Source organism: Kogia breviceps, chromosome 13, assembly GCF_026419965.1.
Source record: "Kogia breviceps isolate mKogBre1 chromosome 13, mKogBre1 haplotype 1, whole genome shotgun sequence".
In the NCBI taxonomy this organism is placed as follows: Eukaryota; Metazoa; Chordata; class Mammalia; order Artiodactyla; family Physeteridae; genus Kogia; species Kogia breviceps.
Window position 1 is genome coordinate 26,943,333 of NC_081322.1, and position 25,291 is coordinate 26,968,623.

Genomic DNA, 25,291 nt, shown 5'->3' on the forward strand with positions numbered 1-25,291 from the left:
AATCATCTACATGTGTGATATATTATCTGTCTAGGATTGTAATATAAGCTTTTTGGCCTGACCAAACCTGGGACATGAATTCTATTTAAAATTTTACGATTTCATTCGTATTTACATTATAATTCCAAAGGATTAGTTAAAGCTCTGGGTGTCATTAGGGACATAAGGAATTACTTAAACAAAAAGCAGTGAAATAATTGTATTTAAAAAAGCACCTGTGCTTTGTGAAGGAGACCACCAGAAATATAGAGTACTAAGATAAAGAAAGGGGCAAAAGGCAAAAATCCTATTGGACCCATAAGTTAACCCATAATTTAGTGACATTATGATCATCAACCACAGTTTCTGTTTTTTAATTTTAAATCCCATGTTATCTATAGGAAGTAAAATGGAGACCTGGAAAATAGTTATAGTTTCTGAATTCTTATAACAATAATTTCTTACTGAAATATGAATCACTGTAAATTACATCATCTTCCTTTGCATTTGGTGAAAACGTAAACAGAGAGAAAGAAGTTATTTAGCTATTTAATAAAGAACTCCCTTATTCATCTCTTGATAGTCTATAGAGTTGGTAGGATAGAGATCCAAACATTTATACAGGATATGAGAGATGTATGATGCAGCTTTCTCTCTAGAAAAGAGGCACAGGTATTATCCTTGTTACACAATATAAATTGGATAAGGTCTAATTGTAATTTATACATTTTAAAAAGCACACTTAAAATAGTATCATAAAAGGGAAAAAACTTTAAAAGTTTATGTAGTGTACTGAGTACCAAAACTTTCAAGCCTTTCAACTACTATAAGGCTTTTTAACATGAGAGAAAAATAACATATAACCATTGTGTAACTTCATTTACAACATTGCTCTTGATTCATAAGATGGCTCAGAGGAATATTCCTTGCACTCTCTTCAATGAGTTTAGCATCAGTAAACCGTGCAAGTGCAAAACATACATAAAGTTTCAGATTCTACTCATACGCTGTTTATTACAAACTGTTTTGATACAGTGAGCCCACCACTTTGAAAGCCTAATGGGGAGTCAACTGTACAGGTGTACAAAGCCTTTTACACCTTCTAAGAACAGGAGAAGCAGTTTTCCCCATGACCAGCTCCAACAGCAGCTACCGCTCAAGCAGCCAAGAGTAATCTCTCTTGCTTTGTTTGCATGGTATCCTTCTTCCAATTTAGCAATTTTACCGTAAATTTGGATGGTGCTTAGAGTGATATAAATTGGATCTCCTTTATTAAACACTATAGAAAAGGAAGAAAAAAAAAACAAAAAACAAAGAAGCTTATATCAGCTAACTTGTTCCTTTTGTTCGGCATCCTTAGGGATGGGGGTTGGAAGTGGTTAAGAAAAAGGCATGAGTGAAGTTTAAAGGAGTAATTAAAAGGGACTGATGGTGTGGTTTTGCTGTATTTGGCTGAAGGCACATTAACTACAGTGAGAATCTTCACAGGAAAGTACCTTAAACAACAGAAGAGTGTACTGCTGCTTTGTTTTCAACTCCACAAAAACCTCACTTTTCTCCCATGGGAGACTGACCCAGAACACTAGAGAGAAAGATCCTCAAGGATAAGATTGCTCAATAATGTCAAAGACTACCTGTGACAAAGGCAAGGTTCCAGTGACCACACACCCTTTCTAAAAGGTCAGAATCACAAGATCTTGTAGTAAGTGACTGTATTTACACACTGGTTGAATAAGGCTGTAATAAAAGACTCTATTTTTATTCTTTGGAATACAGACTAGAAATGAGACCTACTTTTCTGTGGGTAGTTCTCTGACCAAGTCTACCCTTAGAAAAAGCTACTTTTACAAATATAAAATTGGTCTAGACATAGTGCTGCTTTTTACTGAAGAGAATTTTGAAGTACCCAAAGGAAAGAAAATCCTGTTTTCAAAAGGTCTCAAACACCTATTTTTAGAAACCACTCATGCAGATTTGTATAAATGCATTCAGTCAATAATTGAGAAATTTCTCTCATAGAAAGATGCCAGGAGAAGAAAATATTCCAATATTTTTCCATATCAAACAGGACAGTATCAGAGACAAATCTGTTGTTATTCTCACCACTGATCTCATACCTGTAGCTCTCAGGTCAGATGTACCTAAGAAAGAGAAGTAAATATCACAGGATGGAAAAAGCAGCAGCATACTGGAGGCAAAGAAATGAATTCTCAGGGAACAACCTGTCCTTTGTTTACCATTTATATGACTCTTGTGACACTGGAATAGTGGTTTCATATTGTAGCATGTTTTTTTTCTGTACCTAGCTGCTGCTCACCACCAAATCAAACAGGAAGGCAGGAAAGGCAGAAAGGAGAGAGAAAAGGGCGGGGGGAGGGAGGGAGGAAGGAAAGAAAAGAAAAGAAAAGAAAAGAAAAGAGAAAGAGATGACATGTCAAACAGTATAAAACTCCAGGACAGGAGGCCCAAGAATATTGTCATGTTGCCAAAAATCCCCATCAACAGCCCCTGGGGGTAGAAATGTAAAAGGCAGACAAGGATTTTCTGAGGTAAAGGTCAGTCTGGAACAGCTGTCATATATGATTCCATCCAAAACTAGAATGCATGTGCAAAGTCATGTTCTCCTCCCTCTTTCGTTTTTTACATCTTTTGGCTTCCTAATTCTTGCATTTTTGTCCCCCAGTCATTTGAAGTAATCTAAGCAGGGTGTGTGTGCAAGAATGTGTATTCAGTGGCTCATGTTTTAGCCAACAGAAAAAAACCACTGGAAAAGTAGAAACCAATCAAATATACCAAATAAGAGAACAGTTTCCAGGTACCTAGTAAGCTTGTACAGAGTTACAAAATGGATTACTCTGCTTGTGATCCTATACCATATCTGAACCACTGAAATTCAACTTTCTCTCTAAACTGTTATTTCAATAAATCATATTTCTCCTACTCCCAATTTGCCATAAATGGGCTTAAATTACAAATATAGTTGTTCCCAGGTATTTAAAATTTCTTCACAGCTTTCAGCTATATCTGTATATTAAATAATAATCAAAACAAAAATAGGTCATTTTAATTCTCTTATTATTTAATGGAGATGGATACTAGGATATCTTTTAAAAGCATAACTAAAGATTACTGACCTTTAGAATACTTCCAATTTGTTTCTATAAAATCATTTTCTTCTAGATTTATATTATCGTACCCTCAGAATACAATATAAATTGAGCCTAAAAGTGGAAGATCCCTATATTCTGATGGAGTAGTAAAGAAAATTGTATATAGCTATAATATCTCCATATATCTAGAAAATTAAACTTTATGTTAAATTAAATCCTAAAAAATGTTAAATTTTAAAATTGATACTGAGCATAATTTTCTAAAAGTAAAATAATATGAAAACTGGCAATAAAAATAGGCTTTTAATTTATTGTGAGATAGGTTCTTAAGAATTCGAAGTTCATTTTATGCAATCGATTATATCTAATATACCTGTTATTAATTCCTGGAATTCTCTGAATTATGATGGTTTTGCCCAGAAATAGGTTTTTAGAAATGCCTTTACTTTCGTAGGCCTGGTTATTGAGAATACTACATATTGGGAGAATGAGGTCAATATTAATTTTTGCTATAATCAGTATTATTTTGCTAATTTTTCCAAGACAGTGCTTTTGCTACAAATTTATAGCACAGCTGTTCAAATTTCCATTCTAGTATATCAACACCACCAAATGACAACTGCAAAGTGTTTTTATTTTATAAAACTTTTTCATGTATTGCTTTATGTAATACCTACTTAACAAGTAAGATATAGAGATTGCATTAATTGCCCAGGGTCAAAAAACAACTTATATAGCATGGATTCAAACACGCTGATTCCAAATCCAGCATTCTAAGTCAAACTTATCTAATGTGTCTTTTAAATCTATCTCTCCATGCACTATTATGTAGAAACTGATTTTATTTTGATATATTTATTGGCTCTGTAAACAGCCTAAGCAATAAATATTTTTGGCAAGTCAATACACTGAAAAAGATCAACATCAAAGAATATATGGAAGAAAAGCAAAATAACTCTGATAGAATGTTTCTAGTTAACACACCATTCCTAAATTCTAAACTAGATTCTACTGATTTACTATATGATGCTATATAAGCAGTCTTTCTCATTTAAGTCTCAATTCCTTTATCTGTGAACATTAATTATATTTGTTATATTCCAATTCAAAATGATGTGACAGGGAATAATAACAATTACTGATAAATATAAACCGTCATGAATCAGAAATGTCAAAAAGAAGCTAAATGTAGGGACAGATGTTGAAAAGTCATAAGCTCCTTGTTTGGCTATTAAAATTTAAGAGGAAATATAACTATTTAAGAGATACTATATATCTAATTATCAGGGGCATATATGTTAATAGTGTATTCATAAAGGAAATAATTCCTTTCAAAATGTCTAATATGAATTCATACATATTCATACAACATGGTATGTACATATCTGGATGTGCATGTGTGTATATATACAGATGTGTGTGCACACACACTTTACTGAGGAATTCACAATAGTGAACCATTCAGTAGCAAATATCTCTGGCCAAATTAAATTGTGAGTTAAGCTATTTTGTAGCTTGTAAGCAATAATTATGAACATATCTAGTCAAAATAGATTAAATTGAATTATTGCATCTCCATTCTAGAAATATTATGAATAGTAAAACATTTCTATATATTCTTGCAATTAAACCACTGTGAAAAAAATAGAAGACTCATTTCTAAATGACAAGGGAAACTAATACTTGGATAAAAAAATACTATGTAATTCTTAGAAACTTGTGTTAAATGCTTTTGGAATCCATAATTAATATGTATCCCATTAAAATGTGTTGAACTATTTGTCTAAAAAACAAAGGGTCAAAAATTAAAGTTACATGTTAAGAGATTTTTAAAAAACTAGTTAGATTTTTTTCTGTGTAGCATTTGGTTTGATAGCGGAATACTAATAAATTCAATCATAACCTATGGCCTTGTGGAGATACACAGCATGAATTTGTGAGAGGGGTCAGAGTAAGCGACGGAGATGTACATGATTAACCATACAAGGGTGATAGTAGAAGGTGGAAAAGTACTCATCCTTTTTTCTCAGTATCACCAGTCCATATTTTCCAAAATATCTTACTGTGTAAACATTATAGCCTATTTAGTCTACGAAAGATTGGACGGCCTTCTCTTCTGCTAACCAGTCAATCTAAGGCTTAAAAAATTGACAGATATTAAGATCACTTCACAGGCAACTGATCTATTTACACTATATTTTAATTTGATTTTCAAGAAGCTCCCAGTGTTTTTTTTGTTTGTTTTTAAACATCTTTATAGGAATATAATTGCTTTACAATTGTGTGTTAGTTTCTGCTTTATAACAAAGTGAATCAGTTATACATATACATATGTTCCCATATCTCTTCCCTCTTGCATCTCCCTGCCTCCCACCCTCCCTATCCCACCCCTCTAGTTGGTCACAAACCACTGAGCTGATCTTCCCGTGCTATGTGGCTGCTTCCCACTAGCTATCCACCCTACGTTTGGTAGCGTATATATGTCCATGCCACTCTCTCACTTTGTCACAGCTTACCCTTCCCCCTCCCCATATCCTCAAGTCCATTCTCTAGTAGGTCTGTGTCTTTATTTCCATCTTACCCCTAGGTTCTTCATAACCTTTTTTTTTTTTTCTTAGATTCCATATATATGTGTTAGCAAACGGTATTTGTTTTTCTCTTTCTGACTTACTTCACTTTGTAAAGTAAGACTTTACAAAGTAAGACAGACTCTAGGTCCATCCACTTCACTACAAATAACTCAATTTTGTTTCTTTTTATGGCTGAGTAATATTCCATTGTATATATGGGCCACATCTTCTTTATCTATTCATCTGTTGATGTACAGTTAAGTTGCTTCCATGTCCTGGCTATTGTAAATAGAGCTGCAATGAACATATTGGTACATGACTCTTTTTGAATTATGGTTTGCTCAGGGTATATGCCCAGTAGTGGGATGTCTTCAGAGTAGAGAAGTAAAAACTATATTCCCTATATGCATAATTTCCAAATTAGAAAATCACAAAGCACACTGAAATTTTTGCACTAGATTTAAAACAATACTATAACAGAAAGGCAAGTTATATATTTCAGAATTATGGTATGTATGTGTATAACCTAATTTGGTAAGATCATTGAACTTTGGTATTAATTGGTATCAGTAATTCCTTAATGAAAATCATCAAAAGATAGAGAAAACATAATAGGTGAGATATTTGTTAATTCAGAACAAAGAAAACTTTTGAAAAGTATATGACTAGATATAAAGCAGGATAATTGTGATTCTAATTTTTATCTAACCATCTTTTAACTCAAATATTCACCTAAATTCATATAAATCTTAAATCCTGAACTAAAGCAACATGCTGAAGTGTAAGTGGTGAACTGTGGCAAATTTATATCAGCAGATTGATACAGATGTTAGCTACAGTTAACAACTGAGCACAGCTCCCCACATACAAAATTACGTACAGATTGGCTATACCTAAAAGTGAAGGCTTTCATGATTACAGTAATCTATAGGCCTCATTAAAGATGGAAGTGTATTTTTGATGTCAAATATAATTTAATCACAATATCTAAGAAAAAAAAAAACTTTCTGAGTCACGGTTCCAGGATTTGGAAGGCCCCAGATCTCTTTCAGGGTCTGCCTGGTTAAAATGACCCAAGACCCATTCAAGCACACATAATTCAAGAGGCCTGCCTGCCAGCAATAAAGGCCGAAATTGGATACTTGGTGAGATTAATTACCTAGATAGGGCTTGATAATGCAAGTCAAATGGGAATGTAATTAAAGTGCACCTTCCATGAAAATTATTCATTGCTGATGGATCAGGTGACAGATAAATCAAAAGGCATTTTAAAAAAGACTACAGGTTAACTTGAAGCAGGTCTTTCCTCTTTATAAAACTCTGTAATTGCAGGTGTGGAATTCACTCTTGCTGGCCTATCCTCATCATGATACCATAAGACAAAAAGGTAGATTGTAATGCAACCTATTAGAAACAGAAGCCAATAGAAAAACTATTAGGATCATGGTTACAAACAAAAGGTCAGCTAGACTGGAACCAGTTGGCTGGCAGTTTTCAGAAGAGAATATCATCCTATGCTCATACTGTAATAGGGATGCGACCATAAAAGAACAAGTGATGAATTAATAAACTGGCTAGTCTCTAGGGTGCAATTCTATAGATGAAAGGCTTGCTGGGGTAATCAAACAGAGTTATAAATTAGATAAACTGAATGGCATAAGATGTATTTTACATCATCATTATTTAAAGTCTTCTTGAATGTGTTGTTAATTCTTTACTGTCAATACATTTATTTATAGTCTAAGAACAATTTAAAAACTGTTTTATAATAACATCAGGGTAATTTCAGTTACCTAGAGGGATATTACATCTAATTTCTAATTTGAGTTCTTTCAGGTATGTTTATTACACACCTAACAGAAGACAGATGAAGCAAAATGTCCTGTTAAATGATAGTTATTGGAAAATATGGTTTTACATGTTACTCATTTGTTTAACTAGTGAACACATCTTGCTTTTACTGACCTGTATAAAGAAAACGCATAATAGTTTTCTTGTCTACAAAAACAAACTTAATGCTGAACAAGGAAAACATGTCATCTAGTAGACTGCATATGAAATTCACAAAAACAACCAATCACTGTCTCAGAAAAAATAAAAACAGCATAAAAGTTGAAAGATTTTTGGTGTATGAAAATCTTTAAATAATAATGTAAATATTGATTTACTGTTAAAAACCCTCAAATGATTATGTAGCTTTCATAGGCAAACACACAATAAGATTTTAGATATGTAAATTTGATACACAGGGCCAGTTTTTGTTTGAAGTGCTATAGGTGAACATATAAAAATACATCTGTCAGAGAATTATCTGTTTATAGTTCTCCATTCCTAAAGGTTACTGATTAAAATTGAAAACAGGCATGGTAAACATCCAATGCATTTTATCAGGAGACACTGTTCTTTATGTTCCCTGCAGGTTCCAGTTAGTAACTTAATCCCAGCCAAACTATAAAGTAAACTGTTCATGATTTGTCAGATTAGCTGATGCTTGTTCAGAAAAATGGTCTGAAAAAAGAGTCACCAGGACACTATAATTAAGATCCATTCATCCATTTCATCCCTGGATTGAAGAAAATAATGAAACATCAAAGTAGTCAGACAGCAGTCTAAAGGAGGTCAGTTAGTATCTTTCCAAACATAACACCAGTATTTAATGCTGCAGGTGCACGAGAAGTGACTTACAAATCCTAATAATTCCCAAGGTTTGGTGAAATAGCATCATAGCTTTCTGTTTATGTAATTTTTAAAGATAAAGGAAATGTGACTCAAAATAAAAGGTGAAGGCTTAGTATTATCATACTGAAAAATAGCAAGAATAAAGTTTCCAAACTTTTAGGTAGTTCTCCTACATTTTTATAGATGAACACATGATATGGAAAATAATTTAAAATGTCTGAGGAAAGCAAAGCAACTATGGAGAAAAAGAACTAAGAAAACAAAAAGCATAACACAAACTGCAACTATATCTATACCTATACATACTTTATTTTATATGAAGAAAATATATATTAGTATAATAATTAAGAATTAAGCAACATTTTATATTAAGAATGATAAATGCATAGTTTATCTTAACAGAATTAATATCTTTTCTCCTATGACCTCTATTTCTGAGATTATCGAGTTCTCAACAATGAAATTTATGTGGGCTAAATCTGGGTTCTTAGTGATGTCAGGGATGTGTGAAAACAGGACGAGATGTCAAAACAAGGAGAAAACGAGGTTAAGATAATGTATTAGAAAAGAACAAAGACAGTCTTCTTTTCAAACAAAATTCAGACTCATAATCTATCTTAGAGTCTTTACCAGTCTGATAAATGTTGTATGAAATCAGCATAAAAAGTAATTACATTTCAATTTAGCCAACACTGAGCACTTACTCCCCATATGTCATAGTGTGAGGCTTTGTTTTGAACCATGACAAATATGATCATGACATTCTCTACCCCAAGTTGTCTATCAAAATTGTCTCATGGCTTGAAACTGTTAAATCCAATGGACTTTCTTCTGTCTCCATTCTATTGACCTCCTGTGACATTTGATTCTATGATCAACTGACTCAGGAAATTTTCCTTCTTTGGTTATTGTGACAGCCCTCCTATCCAAATCCTTTTTGATTTTTGTCATGTGCTTTGGATATTCTGCCAGTTCTCTCTCAAACTTTTAAATTCTAGCTCCACCTCCTCTTTCCCCCAAAAGGCTATTCATTAACTTGCCATCTATGATTATGATTCCCAAACCTATAACTTTTAAGTTTCACCAACATCCTAAAATCCATTCGTTTAGGAATGTATATATGCTCATAAAATGTATGAAGTTAAAACATACATATAGTTATAACTGTCCATATACATGTCTGTAGATACATCAGTTCACATGCAACAGCCTAATGTAACCGGAGCTAAGGGTGTTGTGTTTAAGAGTATTAGCAACATTTGAATAAACTATACAATAGGGATATGGCTTAACCCGTATTCTCGCATTTGTTATCATATAATACATGACTGCCATTATGAATGCTATGCTCAGTGTTCTGTATCTTTCTATATGCTGAGGTTATGATCAAATATTATTAAAATTTGGGACAATAATTATCTGATGTCAACATGCTGTGGATAATTAAGAACTGTGTGCGTTAAAGTTACGCTAATTGTTTTTCATGGATCATCTCTAGTCCTTGTGTCTTAAAACAAGGCAAGCAACCACAGGACTGCATGCACATCTCTGCCCCGTGCTTTGTCACAGAACATATATCATCCACTCTGCCTTCTCCCTGATTATTTTGTTAAGTTGCAGCAATTATCTCTCCCTTTGTGACTAACTCCTTTGTAAATGGAGTGCAGGAAATTTGGATACTTTTTCCTGGGTTTTTACCTCTTAATCCTTGTTTCTTGCTTACAATAGCATAAAGGGAACCAAAGTCATAAAACAGTTTGAATTGAAACAAGTAGCAATCAGGCTTTTGCAGTAGTAATTGACAGATGTGAAAAGCAAGATCTTGATAGTGTTCTCTCCTTTACCCTATAACTTAGACCGGTTGGTAAAAACTGTTAATGAGGGTTTCCCTGGTTGCGCAGTGGTTGAGAGTCCGCCTGCCTATGGGGTTCCTGCCCTGGCCCGGGAAGATCCCACATGCCGCGGAGCAGCTGGGCCCCTAAGCCATGGCCGCTGAGCCTGCGCGTCCGGAGCCTGTGCTCCGCAACGGGAGAGGCCACAGCAGTGAGAGGCCCGCGTACCGCAAAAAAAAAAAAAACCACACCAAAAAAAAAAAAAAAAAAAAAAACTGTTAATGATTCCCTTGGATCAATGTCTTTTCCTTGTAGCTCTAATTTAATGCATTGGTTGATTAGTACAGATGTTTTTGTGGATGGTTCTGCATCATTCCACCAGGCTGCTTGTCTGAATCAAATTTGCTTCAATTCATCACCAGCGAAGCAAGGAATAAAATAATCAACATTTACTCTCTCTTAACACTGGTACTGAAAACTGAACAACTAAATGCTTGTCAATTTAAAAGCTGTCTCCTACCTGTCTCAAAGCTATGTCCCTCAGCTCATACAGGGCTTAAAATGATGTGTATAGTTGGGTGTAGCACAGTGTAGGAGATGGGACTGTGTGGAACCTAAATATGTACTTCAAATCCGTTTTTTTTTTAAATTGAGGTATAATTGACATACAACATTATATTAGTTTCACTGAATGTTTATCATCAATATCATCATCATCACCACTACCAATTCACATTATATATACTCGTCTATACATGAATAATGTATGAAATTACCATCCACTGACTTTTCATTCTCTGAAATGCAGCTTATTGATTTCTTGCTCTTAAATGAAGTTTTTCTGAAACTGTGCCTGTCTTCATAATGCTATTCCTTTGGGACAATGGTTATGACAGTTTGCTCTGTAAGAACTAAGCAAACAACTCACAGATCAAAACCTTTTTGTATTGTGGAACACCACCAAGTAAATCAGGTAACCAGTTTTGGTCAACTAAGGATCAACCAAAAATCACTTCTTGATTCAATTCACATTGAAAATCTTTCACAAACGTGTTAGTTTGTATTCTTAGTAGAGTAATCTTACTATACTACATACATTTTGCTGTTTTATTATTTATGATTGTGTAAAACCTCCAGAAAAAGAGAATGGATTCAATATATATTGACCCAGGACTGTAACCTGAAAAAAATTTGCATATTTTACATCAGTCCCTACTGTTAACTTGTTTTTTGTATCTTTTTCTCCCTAAAAGTAAAGAACAGGTGGTCTGGTTAGTCACATTTCAGTTAAAACAGATTTTCTATATCTCACTTGAACAAACTTCTTGACTTTAAAAGTAAAGTAGCTATTTCTTTATAAATAATATTCTAGTGGCTATATTTTCAGTTATCTATAATCTCTACAAACTCACAGTAGCAAAATGAAGGATCTCCTATTAAGGACAATGCATATATAATAATAATTACTTTACGTAATTCCATCATTATGGACTATTCCAGAATAATGATCCTAATGGGCAGTCATATTTTTTTAAGAGTCTGTTTAGAGGAAGCTTAAATTTAACAAGTTACAAATTTAAATATCCAAAACAGAGAGTTATAAAATTCTTTTCCCTAGAAAATCCTGAAACTGCAGTCACTTCTTAATCATGTAGAAATTGCTAGTTTAAAATTGCCAAGAATATGACAAACTTGCTCAAGCTTGAATATGCAGGGACAAAACTCATAACTTATTTTGTATTGAATGTTCTGCTACCATCAGTGTAGCACCTTCTACAATTTATGAGATAATGAATTGGCTCTGGTTTAAAAAACAGAATGTTTTTAATGTCAAAAGCAAAATATTACTATTGGTCTTTCTGGCACTTACTAATGCATTGCACTAAATACATTTAGTACTTTTTGATGGGGCAAAATCACAGAAATGCATAAAATGCCTACAACTCCCACTCCTTGATCTATTCATTAAAACGTGTTCATGCCTTAGCTGTCCTCATGCATATGGAAAATAAATACTTTCCCTCAAAATAATAGGATGGAACTAAACTATCTCAGGGATGAGTATTTGTATTATTCTCCTCAGGCTTCTATAATAAGACACCATAGGTTTGGTATTTAAAAAAAAAAAAAAACAAATTAGTTTTCTCATAGTTCTGGAAGCTGGAAGTCCCAGATCAAGGTCCAGTAGGGTTCAGGTTCTGATGAGGCCTCTCTTTGTGGCTTGTAGATGGCCATCTTCTGGCTATGTACTCACTGACCTCTCCTCACTGCATGTGCATGGATAGACAGCCAGTTCTCTGGTGTCTTTTACTGTAAGGACACTAATCCTGTAGGATCAGGGCCCCAAATTTATGACCTCATTTAACCTTAACTACCTCCTTTTAGTCCCTATCTTCAAATATAGTCACACTGAGGTTAAAGCTTCAACATACAAATTTGGGGAAAGACACAGTTCAGTCCACAGCAGTATTATAACTGAGTTATTGCACAAATCAACTCTTTCTTCCCATTTAAATATCATTACCCACAAAACGGCAATTTTGAGATCAAAGAGTTTAAGAAAATATTAAGATATATTGAAATGAAAACACAAGAGACTCTTAAAACATACTAGATTTCTTTCAAACGTTAACAGAATCTTTCCATTCAACAGTATGCAGATCAACTTGTCACCCTGACAACATAAGCATAGATAGTTCACTACAAGTATTTATAAAATCAGAAAAGGGTGGATATTACAACGTACAAAGATACTGAGACTGGAGAACCGGAAGGAGGGATGAAGATGAAGGTGTGGGGTGAGAACACAGGTGCTTACAGGCATTTCCTTACATATATTTTAATCAAGAAAAATCATAGAACAGCTATGTGCTAGAGTCTTAAGCAGTTACAAAACTACACAAAGGAAAAAACTATTAAAATAAGCTATAAAAAGCTGGTGTCATGTGCTTAAAATAGTAGTCCAAAAAGAAAAAAATTAATTCGACCTTCTGCAGGTTTTCAAAATATGAAGAATTATAAAAGTTTTCAAAATTAAATGTGACTTTTATCTTAATATTTCATAATAAAATTATTTTAAGCTTTTGTTCTAAATCTCTACTTAAATACCAAGTTATGGATAAAAACTCAGTTTAAGATTTTAAGTATATCTATAGCTTTAAGAACAAATCACAGGGCTTCCCTGGTGGCGCAGTGGTTGAGAATCTGCCTGCCAATGCAGGGGACACGGGTTCGAGCCCTGGTCCAGGAAGATCCCACATGCTGCAGAGCAACTGGGCCTGTGAGCCACAACTACTGAGCCTGCGCGTCTGGAGCCTGCGCTCCGCAACAAGAGAGGCCGCAACAGTGAGAGGCCCGCGCACCGCGATGAAGAGTGGCCCCCACTTGCTGCAACTATAGAAAGCCCTCGCACAGAAATGAAAACCCAACGCAGCCAAATAAATAAATTAAATAAATTTATTTTAAAAAAAACAAAGAACAAATCACAAAATTTTTATACTTCAAATCATCTTATATATTCATTGCATAATTTAAATAAAATGCATTTGAATTTAACTAATCCTTTATGTATTAATCTTGATAATCTTAGAAAGTCTCTTTACATGACAATAAACAATGAATTTATGAATTTAATTCAACAAGTTTACTAAGCATGTACCCTGGGCCCAATATGTTACAGAGGCTAGAGAATAAGACCAAAGATGCCACTGTTCCTTTACACTGTGAATTCTAACAGGGAACACAAACATTTCACACATAATATGTGAAAAATATTATAAGAAAATGAATGAGATACTTACTGTAAGATCAGATCACAAAAAGACATAATTTTCTCCCAAATTTTCAGTGTGAATTTGGGATGTGAAGATACTGTGTAGACATATGGGTGTTTACATGTAAAGTGATCAGCACATACTAAATAGTCAACAAGTAGTCACCAATACTTGTTATCAGTACTTATACCACATGGTTGCATTTCCTATAATGAAAATTTTATTAAAATAGTATCCAAAATCACTGAAGAAAAACTTTAAATTGATCTACATGTATATTTTTAAATTAGTGGTGTCACAAAAATACTTTATAAAGAATTAAATTTCACTAACATAGTCTAAAGCTCCTACTTGCAAAGCAAAGCATATAAATTTCTAAAATGTCATGCCCTCTGGTATAAATTAGCATGACTGAATTCTGCTATGCCATTCAGATACATCAGATTTATAAAATAACTAGAAACAGAAATGCATTTTTGAATGGCTTACTGTTAAAGGAATCACATTCAGTTGATTTTTCTACCGCAGACTGCATAAGTGTGTGTATGTATGTATGCATGTTTTAATAACATTGACACTATTTCCACACATTTTTGGTCATTGTTGGGGTTTTTTTGCATTTATATCTTGTTTCACCTTATGGCAATAGCTGCTTTTAATATTACTCAGGAAATGCTCTCAAATAATAAAATATTATTTTCTTAACATTACGTTCCCTTAAAAAATTAAGAAATCTCAAAATATATAAACTTAAATGGAATTAATTGGTTTTCCTTAAAGGACACATAATTTGATGGCCTACTATTTAAAATCATTGAAAAGAGATGATCTGAGTTAACTTATGAGAAAAATCATCACAGTTGAGTCACATTAATAAATGTGAGTGAAGATATTTCAGACAAATACAGGAAATGACTTTTGGTATCGTTTCTTTTTTGTAGATTTTTTCTTATGTATAATGTTATATCATATAACTCTATGATTATATTTCATTTGGAACATTATGTAAATATCACAAATCTAAGTAAAGGGAATACTGAAGCCAATCTTAATTTTGACAGAGAAATAAGATTTGAAATATGATTTGAAAACATAAGGGAAATAAGTCCATTAAGATATGAAGGGATGTTTCTGAAGTTTCTTAAAGAATGGCAATAAAATCATAGCCAGGAGGCAAATACTATAGTTACCAATGCTCCCTCTCAGAGATTATATGTGTTATTAATATTCTCGGGGAACAAAACTTCTTAGGAGGTCCCCTTTTCATTGAAGAGTAATTTATGACCAGACCATTAAATCAATCTGCAGATTCCCATGTAAAGGACTATAGAGCTAAATTCTTTAAGATAGCAGTCCATGGTAAGATTACAGAGCATAATAATTCTGAGGTAAGGGGTATACTTGATTACAATAATCTGGGTCACCACTTTATAATTTACCATGTGACACTGGTAAGTCTAAGCTTCAACTTTTTTACCTGTAAATGGTATTAATACTTGTTTTACCAACTTTATAAATTTGCATCAAATTTTATTGATATAATATGTATATAAGTGCTATATAAACCATTCACCCATATACAACAAAATTGATGATATGAAAAAGAAAATAGTTCTTTTTGAGAGAGATTCTATATGATATCTTTGTAGAGAAATTAAGAAATTTTGCCTCAAAATGGCAACTTTGCTGATACTTTCTCACGTTTTCAGAAAATGTTTTCTATACATCTATTTTCCAGAGGAATCAAGGCTAAGCAGGAGAATTTTTTTTTAAAACAAACTGCTATATGGAATACATCAAATGTTCTGTGGAAGATACACAAAAGTTTAAGACGTAGACGAGGGTCAGTTACGTAACTTTTCTGTTCAAAAACATCCAGTTCCCACTATCTCCTCCCCCCATTAGAAAGGTCTTCTTTCCTAAAAATAAACTTTCCCATTAGTTCTTCCCACAAATCTTTATTCATCCAGTTGCTACCACTTATTCTCTAAACACACTCTGAACTTTGCCCCTTGTATCCTTTGGCATGATTTAACTCTATGTAATGGATGTTATGATGGACAGTCCCCATTACTCTTGGTGAAGGAACGAAGAACACATTTGCTACCTGCTGAGATAGCTGCACAAAAGCAAACCTCAGTTCCCTGCCGCCCTTTAGAATTTCCTTGTCTGAAAAATGACACCTTCCTGGAGGAGCCTGCTAGAGGAGTCTGCAGCCAGTGTCTATAGGACAAAGGGGTATAAAAGTCTGCCACTATCTCTTCAAATTGGGACAATTTGAAGGTCCCTTACGGGTGGAGAGCTTGCCATGGAGTTGGCAGAGAATCCCAATGAGACTACATGATGGCTCAATTTCCCTGCTGCTCAGTCCTGCTCCTTTCCTTTCTCTTCAGATGGCGCTGATCCCAAGTACATGCCCTAACACAACTCCTGCAAGGAATCTGCATCAAAGTGTCTGCTTTCTAGGGAGCCCAATTTGGGAAATTATATCCTCTTTCAAGAGGTTCCAGTTTTCATCCTTAATTCCTTCCCAGTGCTTTCTACAGCATTGTAAGTCATGGATCCCATTAAAAATGATAGTATCTGTATACATATTACTCAGCTATCAATAATGTGCAGTCAATCCTGCACTGTGCAATGTATAATTTGTACTGTATTATGATTGTCCATTCAATTATGGACATAAGATGGGCTCTTAGAGGTCTTCTGTCCCAGACCTCTCCGTTATTCAGGAGGACTACATGAGTCCACAGACATTAAGTGACTCAACTTGACACACTTTCCGTGTACCTGGTACATTTAAAAAGTACCCAAAATGTATTGTGTTCAATCACTTGTAACCCTTATCATTACTTCTATTATTATCATTGTTGTAGTACAATAACACACTTACAAAAACAAAAACACTGTTTTTATTCTAACAAATATAACAGGTATTAAGCTAAAAGCTCCTTGTTTTTTTTTTACAATATGAGGAGTCAAGTAACATGATCCCATTTCAGGAGAAAATTCAAGTTAAAGAGGTGAAATAACTTGTCTAACATGAAGTTATCATGTCATCTAATATCAAATCCTATGCCTTTTCCATTCATGTCTGAATGTTTTCACTCCCGTAAAATCATTTAACTTTTCTTGTGTGTGACTAGTTTCCTTACTGGAATTGATTACACGACATTAGGAACAGAGAAAGCACTGTGTTAGCTGGTAATGACAAAAACATAACATGATTACTGACCTGACGAATAATGACTAAGTCTCTTAAGTCTGTTTGTGGGAAAGACCACATATTATAATTTTATATTATGTTTTCTAAAAAAGTTAAAAATTATCTAATTGTCTAAATGATCCCACAGTGAACGAAGGTATTACAGACAGAGACAGTAATTTTAGGGTGACCTGTTTTAACTAACTTTTCTGCAGCCCATTTTGGTGTGTTAATGCACTTGATCTGTGGCAATGAATGTAGTGGCAATGATTATGTTTTCATGGGACAGGTCTGCCTGAGGGCCTAGAATATGACTTACTTGTCCTCCTTCTGGCAAAACCATAACCATTCTAAAGTTCTAGATTGATTGGCATCTTTTCTGTAAGGACTCCCCTTTTTTCCACAGATAGAAATGAATCGTTCCTTCTTTGGGGTTCTGTTATTTTGTTCCTAATTTTGTTCTATAGCATGCATCACATTATATTCAAGTGTCCTATCATTAGTTGTATAAATTAATATATATCTGCTATAGTAACAGCTCCTCATAAGGATAGGACCATTCTTTGCCTTCCTATCTTCAGCATCCTGCACAGTGCTTAACATATACTGCTCAGTACAGTTGGCTGGGTTAATATTTTGAAAAGTAGCATTTAAATAGTTACCTCTTCAGAACACTTGTGTAATTATCTGGAGACTTCCACTGTAAGGAAGAATGAGGATCATAATGCCATAAATCAAATGCATGTGTTTTCCATCTTACATATACATATATATATATATATATATATATATATATATATATATATATTTAATATCTCCAATGTACCTAAGTTTGGTCTGTGTGACTTCGCCCTTAATAGGTCAATATCATTCCTAACAGAACAACAACAAAAAGAATACATTCCAGCCAGCTTGTGTAGGTAATATGTTCCCTATAAGTAAATACAAAAACTATCTAAATATGAATATCACGTATTAGGCTTCTCTATAAACATCTCATCTTAAAGCTAATTATTAGTTTAAATAAGAACCTCAGTCTTAAGATAACTTGTGACTAGATAAGAAAAATTAATTTCTCCCTCCTGCAATGTTATAACACATAATTGCCAATCCTGGGCCTCTATTATACACCCCACCCTGGACACATGGCAATAGGTAAAGATTTTAGTGTGTTTTGCCTTGACAGGTTCATAAAGAGTTACATAAAAAGAGGATTAATCAGCATTCATTATGCTACTCACTGCAATAACATTTTTATGACAATAAAGAGTTTTTAAGTTTTCTCCAATATCTCATTTAACAGGATAATGCAGAAAGATAGATACCATCTTATCTCCATCTTACTCATGTAGAACTTTAGCAGTCCACCCAACAGCACATACCTCAAAAGTGGCAACAGGGGTTGGGGTACAGGTCCTTAAACACCAATAACCCTACTCCTACCCTGAGGAAAGGACAAGGGGGTCTTCAATGTACTTCCATTTCCACAAACACTGGTATGGGGGGTCCTGAGCTCCAGACTCCAAACTTAAAAGAAAAGGAACTACAAAGTGCATACTACCTTTCACACACTACCTGATGATTTTCCATCCTTACTCTCTCTTCTTGCCCAGACACATGCAGATTCTTTTTGTACTAGGCATCAGTGGATTGCTGATGAGCAATAACTGATAACTGACCAGAGATCCTTAAATTCATTATTGAAGTGACTGCAGCATAATCTAGGTGGGAGGTGATGCTCTTTGATTAACACAGAATGAGAATTTTTTTAAGCCGATATTCATTTTTTTTTTTAAAAAGTATTTATTATTTATTTATTTTTGGCTGTGTTGGGTCTTCGTTTCTGTGCGAGGGCTTTCTCCAGTTGTGGCAAGTGGGGGCCACTCTTCATCGCAGGGTGCGGGCCTCTCACTACCATGGCCTCTCGTTGCGGAGCACAGGCTCCAGACTCACGGGCTCAGCAGTTGTGGCTCACGGGCCCAGTTGCTCCGCGGCATGTGGGATCTTCCCAGACCAGGGCTCAAACCCGTGTCCCCTGCATCGGCAGGCAGACTCTCAACCACTGTGCCACCAGGGAAGCCCCAGAATGAGAATTTTAAGGATCATTGCAGGTTTCCATGGAGAGTCATAAACATGGACAAAGTTTCAAATCATTCCCCCCTTAGAAAAAGCAAAAATATTGACGATGGGGTGGGGGGAATGGGTACAAATTTAACTGAACAATAGTCACTAACATATTCTAAATTTCCTCTGTTAAAAAATGAATTAAAGCTTTAAAAATTACCACAGCTTGCTGCCTTATTAATGCCTTTCTTTTTGAAAGCAGAAAAAGCTAAGAGTGTAAATTCATGGGTTTTTAGTATTTGAGATGTAGTTGGGACCAGGCAATTTTGAATTAATATTTTAATACAAAAGTACAAACCTAGTTTGCTTTTTAACTTTATTATATTTATTCTTTTAAAAATGTTAATAGCTTTACTGAGGTATCATTTTCATACCATAAAATTTACTCATTTTAAGCACATAATTCAATAATTTTTGGTATATTTAAATAGTTGTGTAATCATAGCAATCTAATTTTTGTACATTTAAATTACCTCCCCCCGCAAAACCAAACAAACCTAGTTTGCTCTTAACCGGAAGAGAATCAAGGGACAAAGCCATTTTACGTAACTACTATAAGATAGTTGATTCAGGAACTTATGGAATATCTATGACCTATTTAGGCTGTGTAGTATTAACCTGAAAAATTAAACAATGGACATTTAAAGATCACGGAAACAGATCCCCAAAGTGGCCTATCTGGCAAACTCTATTTGTGGTATCAGTTCAGTATCTTTAGGTTGCATTAAAAAATAAATAAAAATATCCCTTCTTTTACTTATTATCAGCAAGAATAAAGCAGTTATTCTAGCTCAGCAGACCTAAGCGTTTTTATTAATGGTTCCAAAGATAGCTCTAGTGTCATAATCATGAACCTAAAATGTTTCAAACCCACTCACTGTAACGTTACGATGACAAATTTCAATATAAAGCAAAACAAGTAAAAACACCTACTAACAACAGCATTATAAAAGAATGGCAAATGGTATAAGGAGAAATAAAATGAATCAATCCAAATATCAGTTAAATCAGTTCCTTCCTTTGTCCAATTTTTGAAGAACTAAAAGTTTCTATGAGGCTTTACCTCCAGACTTCAGCTTTTACATAAGAAATCTGATTTGCAATAGCCTTTTAAATAAACATCAAAATAAAACCTTTAGAATAGAAACCCACTAATCTGTTCAAAATGGTAAGCATGAGACTATATGCATAGGCTTCATTGTGCAGATATAATTTAAATAGGTAACATTTTATTAAAATCGGCATAGATATGAAGAATAGATTAGTCTATGTCCAGGAATTTGGGATAACATTGACTGTTGACAGCTAGCCAAAGATCAAGAAGACCTTGTTATAAGCTTATTATGATGCTTACACAACTCAGCACTCCAGTGCAGGTCCAATTTTATTAGTGACGATGACATAGCACTTGGCTACTCTGACTACATAGCATCATCCTTCAGCAGCAAGAATTTTCAAAAGTTTGAAAAATCCCTCAATTTCTGGAACTTCCCCCAGTAATAATATTTTTCTAAAGGTTTAGAAAGTCTCCAATTTTTGAAGCTTCCTTCCCAATTTATATTTTCCAAAACCTACTTACCACAGCAAAGAATGACCAAGCAGGGCATCTTAAATGCCAATAAGAAAATAAGCGAAAACTGCTTTTAGGCTAAGCTACCAGTTCACAATCATCACGATTATTATATTTCTGAATTCATTTATTTTGAAAGCCTCATGAGATCTCTCAAGTACTTATTCGAATACTATAGACATCAATATGATCACAAATCTAGTGAGGAATGTAACATTCCCTCATGCAAATTTTAAGGCAGACTTGCGTCTATTACAAATATAACATTTTATGTGGTAAAAAACTGGTTAACACCATGTGAGACACTGAAGCCAACTCCTTCATTATTCCTAATTATCCTGTAGATTTTAATCATGAGCATGTAGCACACAAAAAGGTAAATAAAAAATACAAGAAATATCCTACATCTTATTTTGTCCAATATTTTCCCTCTCTTCCCCTAGATCTTAATAGAGTTGGTCCTCTTAGAGCAGTCTTAATTGGTTTACAATTTATCCCCTTTTCTTTCTCCTGCCAGATCTCTGGAGGAGATGTTAATGAGTCTAGTAATGGTTTAACAGGCAACAGAAGAAATAGCAAAGAAAAGCTAAAGGTGTGAATAATCAACAAGCTGGAATAATCAAGTTCTGTAGAGCCAAGTTAACGAGATATTCAAGCGAGAGACCTCACTTATGTAGTCACATTTTTCACTTAGTCAAGACAAACACAAAAACATACCTGCTTGACCTGTGGTGACACTGACAGCCGCAAAGAGCCTCTGGGATCGACTTAAGTCAGAAACTCCATTTACAGCTTCAACTTCAAAAGTATAATTAGCGTGGGCCAGCAGGTCCATGACAGTGACGTAGTTATCCTCTAATCCAGTCTGCTGGGGCATGTAGCCAATGCTACTCCCACAGGGAACGCATTCGCCCTGCTCCCAGCTGCACCGCTTACACAGTATCCTGTAGGTCACATCGTTTCTGCCCCCATTGTCTGCAGGTGGACTCCATTCCAAGCTCACTGTGGTTTGGTTGATATTGAAAATGAGGTTCTGTGGGGCAGACGGAGGCCCTTTGGAAACCAAAAATAAGCAAATAAACAAAAATAGACAAAAAACAAACAAAAATGAACTAAAGGATCCACGTGGGGCATTTAGCTAGTGGCTCAATCACCATACAGAAAACTACTTGAAATGCTCTCTCGCACATAAACATTTCATTACCTTTCCTAGAGAAACTGAATAAAAGCCTTCTTGAATTCACTTGGCAAGAGGCTTTATTTTCTATTTAATATGTCAAAATGAAAACAGGATAACAACTGTCTTTGTCCTTTTGCCACGGTCTTTAGCTATTTTTCTTCCAAGCTATTCAAAAAGAACAGTTAATGCACCTAAAAAAACAGTTGTGCAGTTGTTTAAAAATACTTTGCCTTTTAACCATAACAGAGAATACATCCAGTCATTCTTAATGTACTCAGGAATGATTTATAGTAATGTCTGGAATTGGCTTTGGATTTGAGTCTCTCAAACATTCATTAATTGAAGCACCAGGATGTAAGATTTGCCTTATTTAGTGATGGAATTTTAATTCAGAAACCATTACTTTTTCATAACATTTCACAGCCATGCAAGACTCAAATAACTTTTACATTTTATTTATTATTCCTATTGAATACATGTGTAAAATATGATTAAAATGCATTTTGATCTGGCAGACATGAAAAGTACACTGATGATGATGTAAGATGTATCTCTTTTATATTATTGTTTTGCCTCACCGGTTGGTGGAATGTACTCATAAATTTCATGCCTATCTCGATGTCACAACACTGCCAACAAATGGAAGGGATCTGAAAATCCTTATTTTACAATTATGAACTTACTTGTGCACGCCACATACGGTGGGTCAGACGGAGCTCTGTAATACCCGTCCTCACAGTCACACCTTGGGGAGCCTTCTTTATCAGAAAAACTGTGGGCTGGACAACGAGAGCATTGCAGATCTTGAGAGGAGGATTTGTAGAACCCGCGGCCACAGGCTGGGAATGCAGAACAAAGTGAAAATAGAAACATGAGAACAAACAGACCTTCTTTAAATTTTAGTAATATGTAGCAAAGAATAAAATGTGAAATTTGGTTTCCAAATTTGCTATCACCAGACTCAATAGAAACCTAGATCCCAATAAGAAATTTCTAACATATTCTTTTGATATCTGTTGTCATGTTTCCTGGGAACTAATTATAAACCATAAGTCTCTAATTATATGAAAAAAGAAGGGAAAAACATGCCCTTTATGGTAAAATTCTGTTTAGTGTATATCAATAACCCAATTGTATAATATTGTATTTTAAAACAAAATAATAAAAACCAAATGATACAGCAAACTTGCACCTGTAGTTGGCATCAGTCCAAAGTCTGGAGCCCCACACTAAACACAAGCATAATTTATTTAGATAAAATCTCAGGATAGTTAATTCAGGGGAACTTTGATTTCAGTAATAATTAACTTGTTTGTTGATTCCCATTAACACACTTCGAAGTTATGTTTTCTTAATCTAGTATAGCTACAAATTAAGTTTTTATGTGTGAATTTGGTTCATAGTGAAAAATATTAAACTAATGTTATTACCTGACTGGAAATAACAGTGATGTAAAAACTGTCATCTGAAAATGATAGAAATGTATTCCCCCTCACACCCTGCAATTTTCAGAAAACTTCAAGATATAATTTCAACCAATTTAAGTTCCAAAGCAGGCTGCTTTCCACTAAGCGAATTTCCTTCTTACTAAAAATAATGAAATCCTATGCATAGAAGAAACCTATTCTGCCAGAAATAAGGAGAAAGCCATCAATTACAAACAGGTGATAACTGTTTCTCCTCTGCTGGGAGAGGTTAACATAGTCGCACTAACACAGCAACTGCTCTCAGCAATGAATAGACAGCTCTATCACCTTCCAGTGAAGGTGCCCTAATTCACTTAGCAACTACTTGTTATTAAATCAAGTAACCTGGAACTATTTACTACCCCCAGACATTTTACATATTTATCTTCAACTAAAATTTAGCAAGTTCAATTTTCCTTATCTCAACAATTTTAAAATTAATTGATGGTACTATACATTGAATATATTAAATAGATACAATTTACCCTCCATCTTTATTAAATGAATATCTATTTAAGTTTTAGTGACCTTCAAATTTAATAGAAATTAATAAATCATATCTATAAAGAAAAATAAGTGAATATTTAACATAAATTCAATTATAACTTTTAATAGATTCAAGTTTGTTTAATGTTCTCAACTTGAGAATTATTCAAGAGCGTAATCACATTTTCACTCTCGGGTGGGAAAAACAATCCTATCTTATAAAGATAGTGTATTCTCCAGAAAAAAGTCAAGTCATTCTGTACTTTTGTTCACACGCTGAATATATATATGTGTGTGTGTGTGTGTGTGTGTGTGTGTGTGTGTGTGTGTGTGTGTGTGGCACGCGGGGCTCTCACTGTTGTGACCTCTCCCGTTGGCGGAGCACAGGCTCCGGACGCGCAGGCTCAGCGGCCGTGGCTCACGGGCCCAGCCGCTCCGCGGCGTGTGGGATCTTCCCGGACCGGGGCACGAACCCGTGTCCCCTGAGTCGGCAGGCGGACTCTCAACCACTGCACCACCAGGGAAGACCACATGCTGAATATTTAATACATAATCTGGTACAATTGAGAACTCCAAATTATCTTTTAAGCTTCAAGAATATAAGTCTGTTTTATATGAACAAGACAGGTATTTTAGATAACTTAGAAATTAAAGATAGGTCATATTGTGATAGATAAGTTATAGATTTGTGAACAGAACTACCATCATCTCTTTGTAAATTATGATCCACTGCTGCCCTCAGAAGCCCGTCTGCCTTTAGTTGGCTTCCTCAATTCATACAAGAGGGAAGCACTCACAAACATATTAGGCAACGAGGCATAATGCATCTTCACGTGCTCTTGTAGCAATTACTACAAATCTAAGACACAGAGAGAAAAACGAGCTCGATTTTGAAATAATATGAAACAAAATAACACTTTAAAATGTTTCTAAAGATACAATCTTGCCACATAAAAGAATGGTGAACTGGTAGGATAAAGGATTTAGCATGGATTTCTCAGGCTGGAAATTCCTTTCTTTAAGTATGCACTGTATCTTGCCCCATGTATTATCTGTAATTCAGTGATCAGATAGAACATACGTAACACAGAGAAGGCAATGCTTTACTCACAACCTGCAGCTTGATAACATTAAGGCCCAGAGAATTAACAAAGAAAAAGAGAGAGAGAGAGAGACAGAGAGAGAGAGAGACAGAGAGAAGAGGTGTATGCTGAGAGTTTTTTATGATATTATGTGTATTTACTCACTTTTTACAGGGAGAGGAGTTGGGGAGCAAGGAAATGGGGGAGGAATGGCAACACGATTTAACATCCACTA

At 34.6% G+C, this 25,291-nt stretch overlaps 1 protein-coding gene across 6 annotated transcripts in view; it reads right to left on the reverse strand.

Annotated features, from left to right (window-relative positions):
• The window catches only part of EPHA7 (EPH receptor A7), a 168,465-nt gene that overhangs the window by 85,909 nt on the left and 57,265 nt on the right, over nucleotides 1–25,291 (reverse strand). For all 6 annotated transcript variants that reach the window (XM_059083308.2, XM_059083309.2, XM_067011488.1 and 3 more), the window contains exons 4-5: nucleotides 22,706–22,861; nucleotides 21,560–21,895 (exon numbers count right to left, since the gene is read on the reverse strand). In XM_059083308.2, the coding sequence (XP_058939291.1) occupies nucleotides 21,560–21,895; nucleotides 22,706–22,861 (492 nt within the window). The remainder of the gene's footprint in view (nucleotides 1–21,559; nucleotides 21,896–22,705; nucleotides 22,862–25,291) is intronic.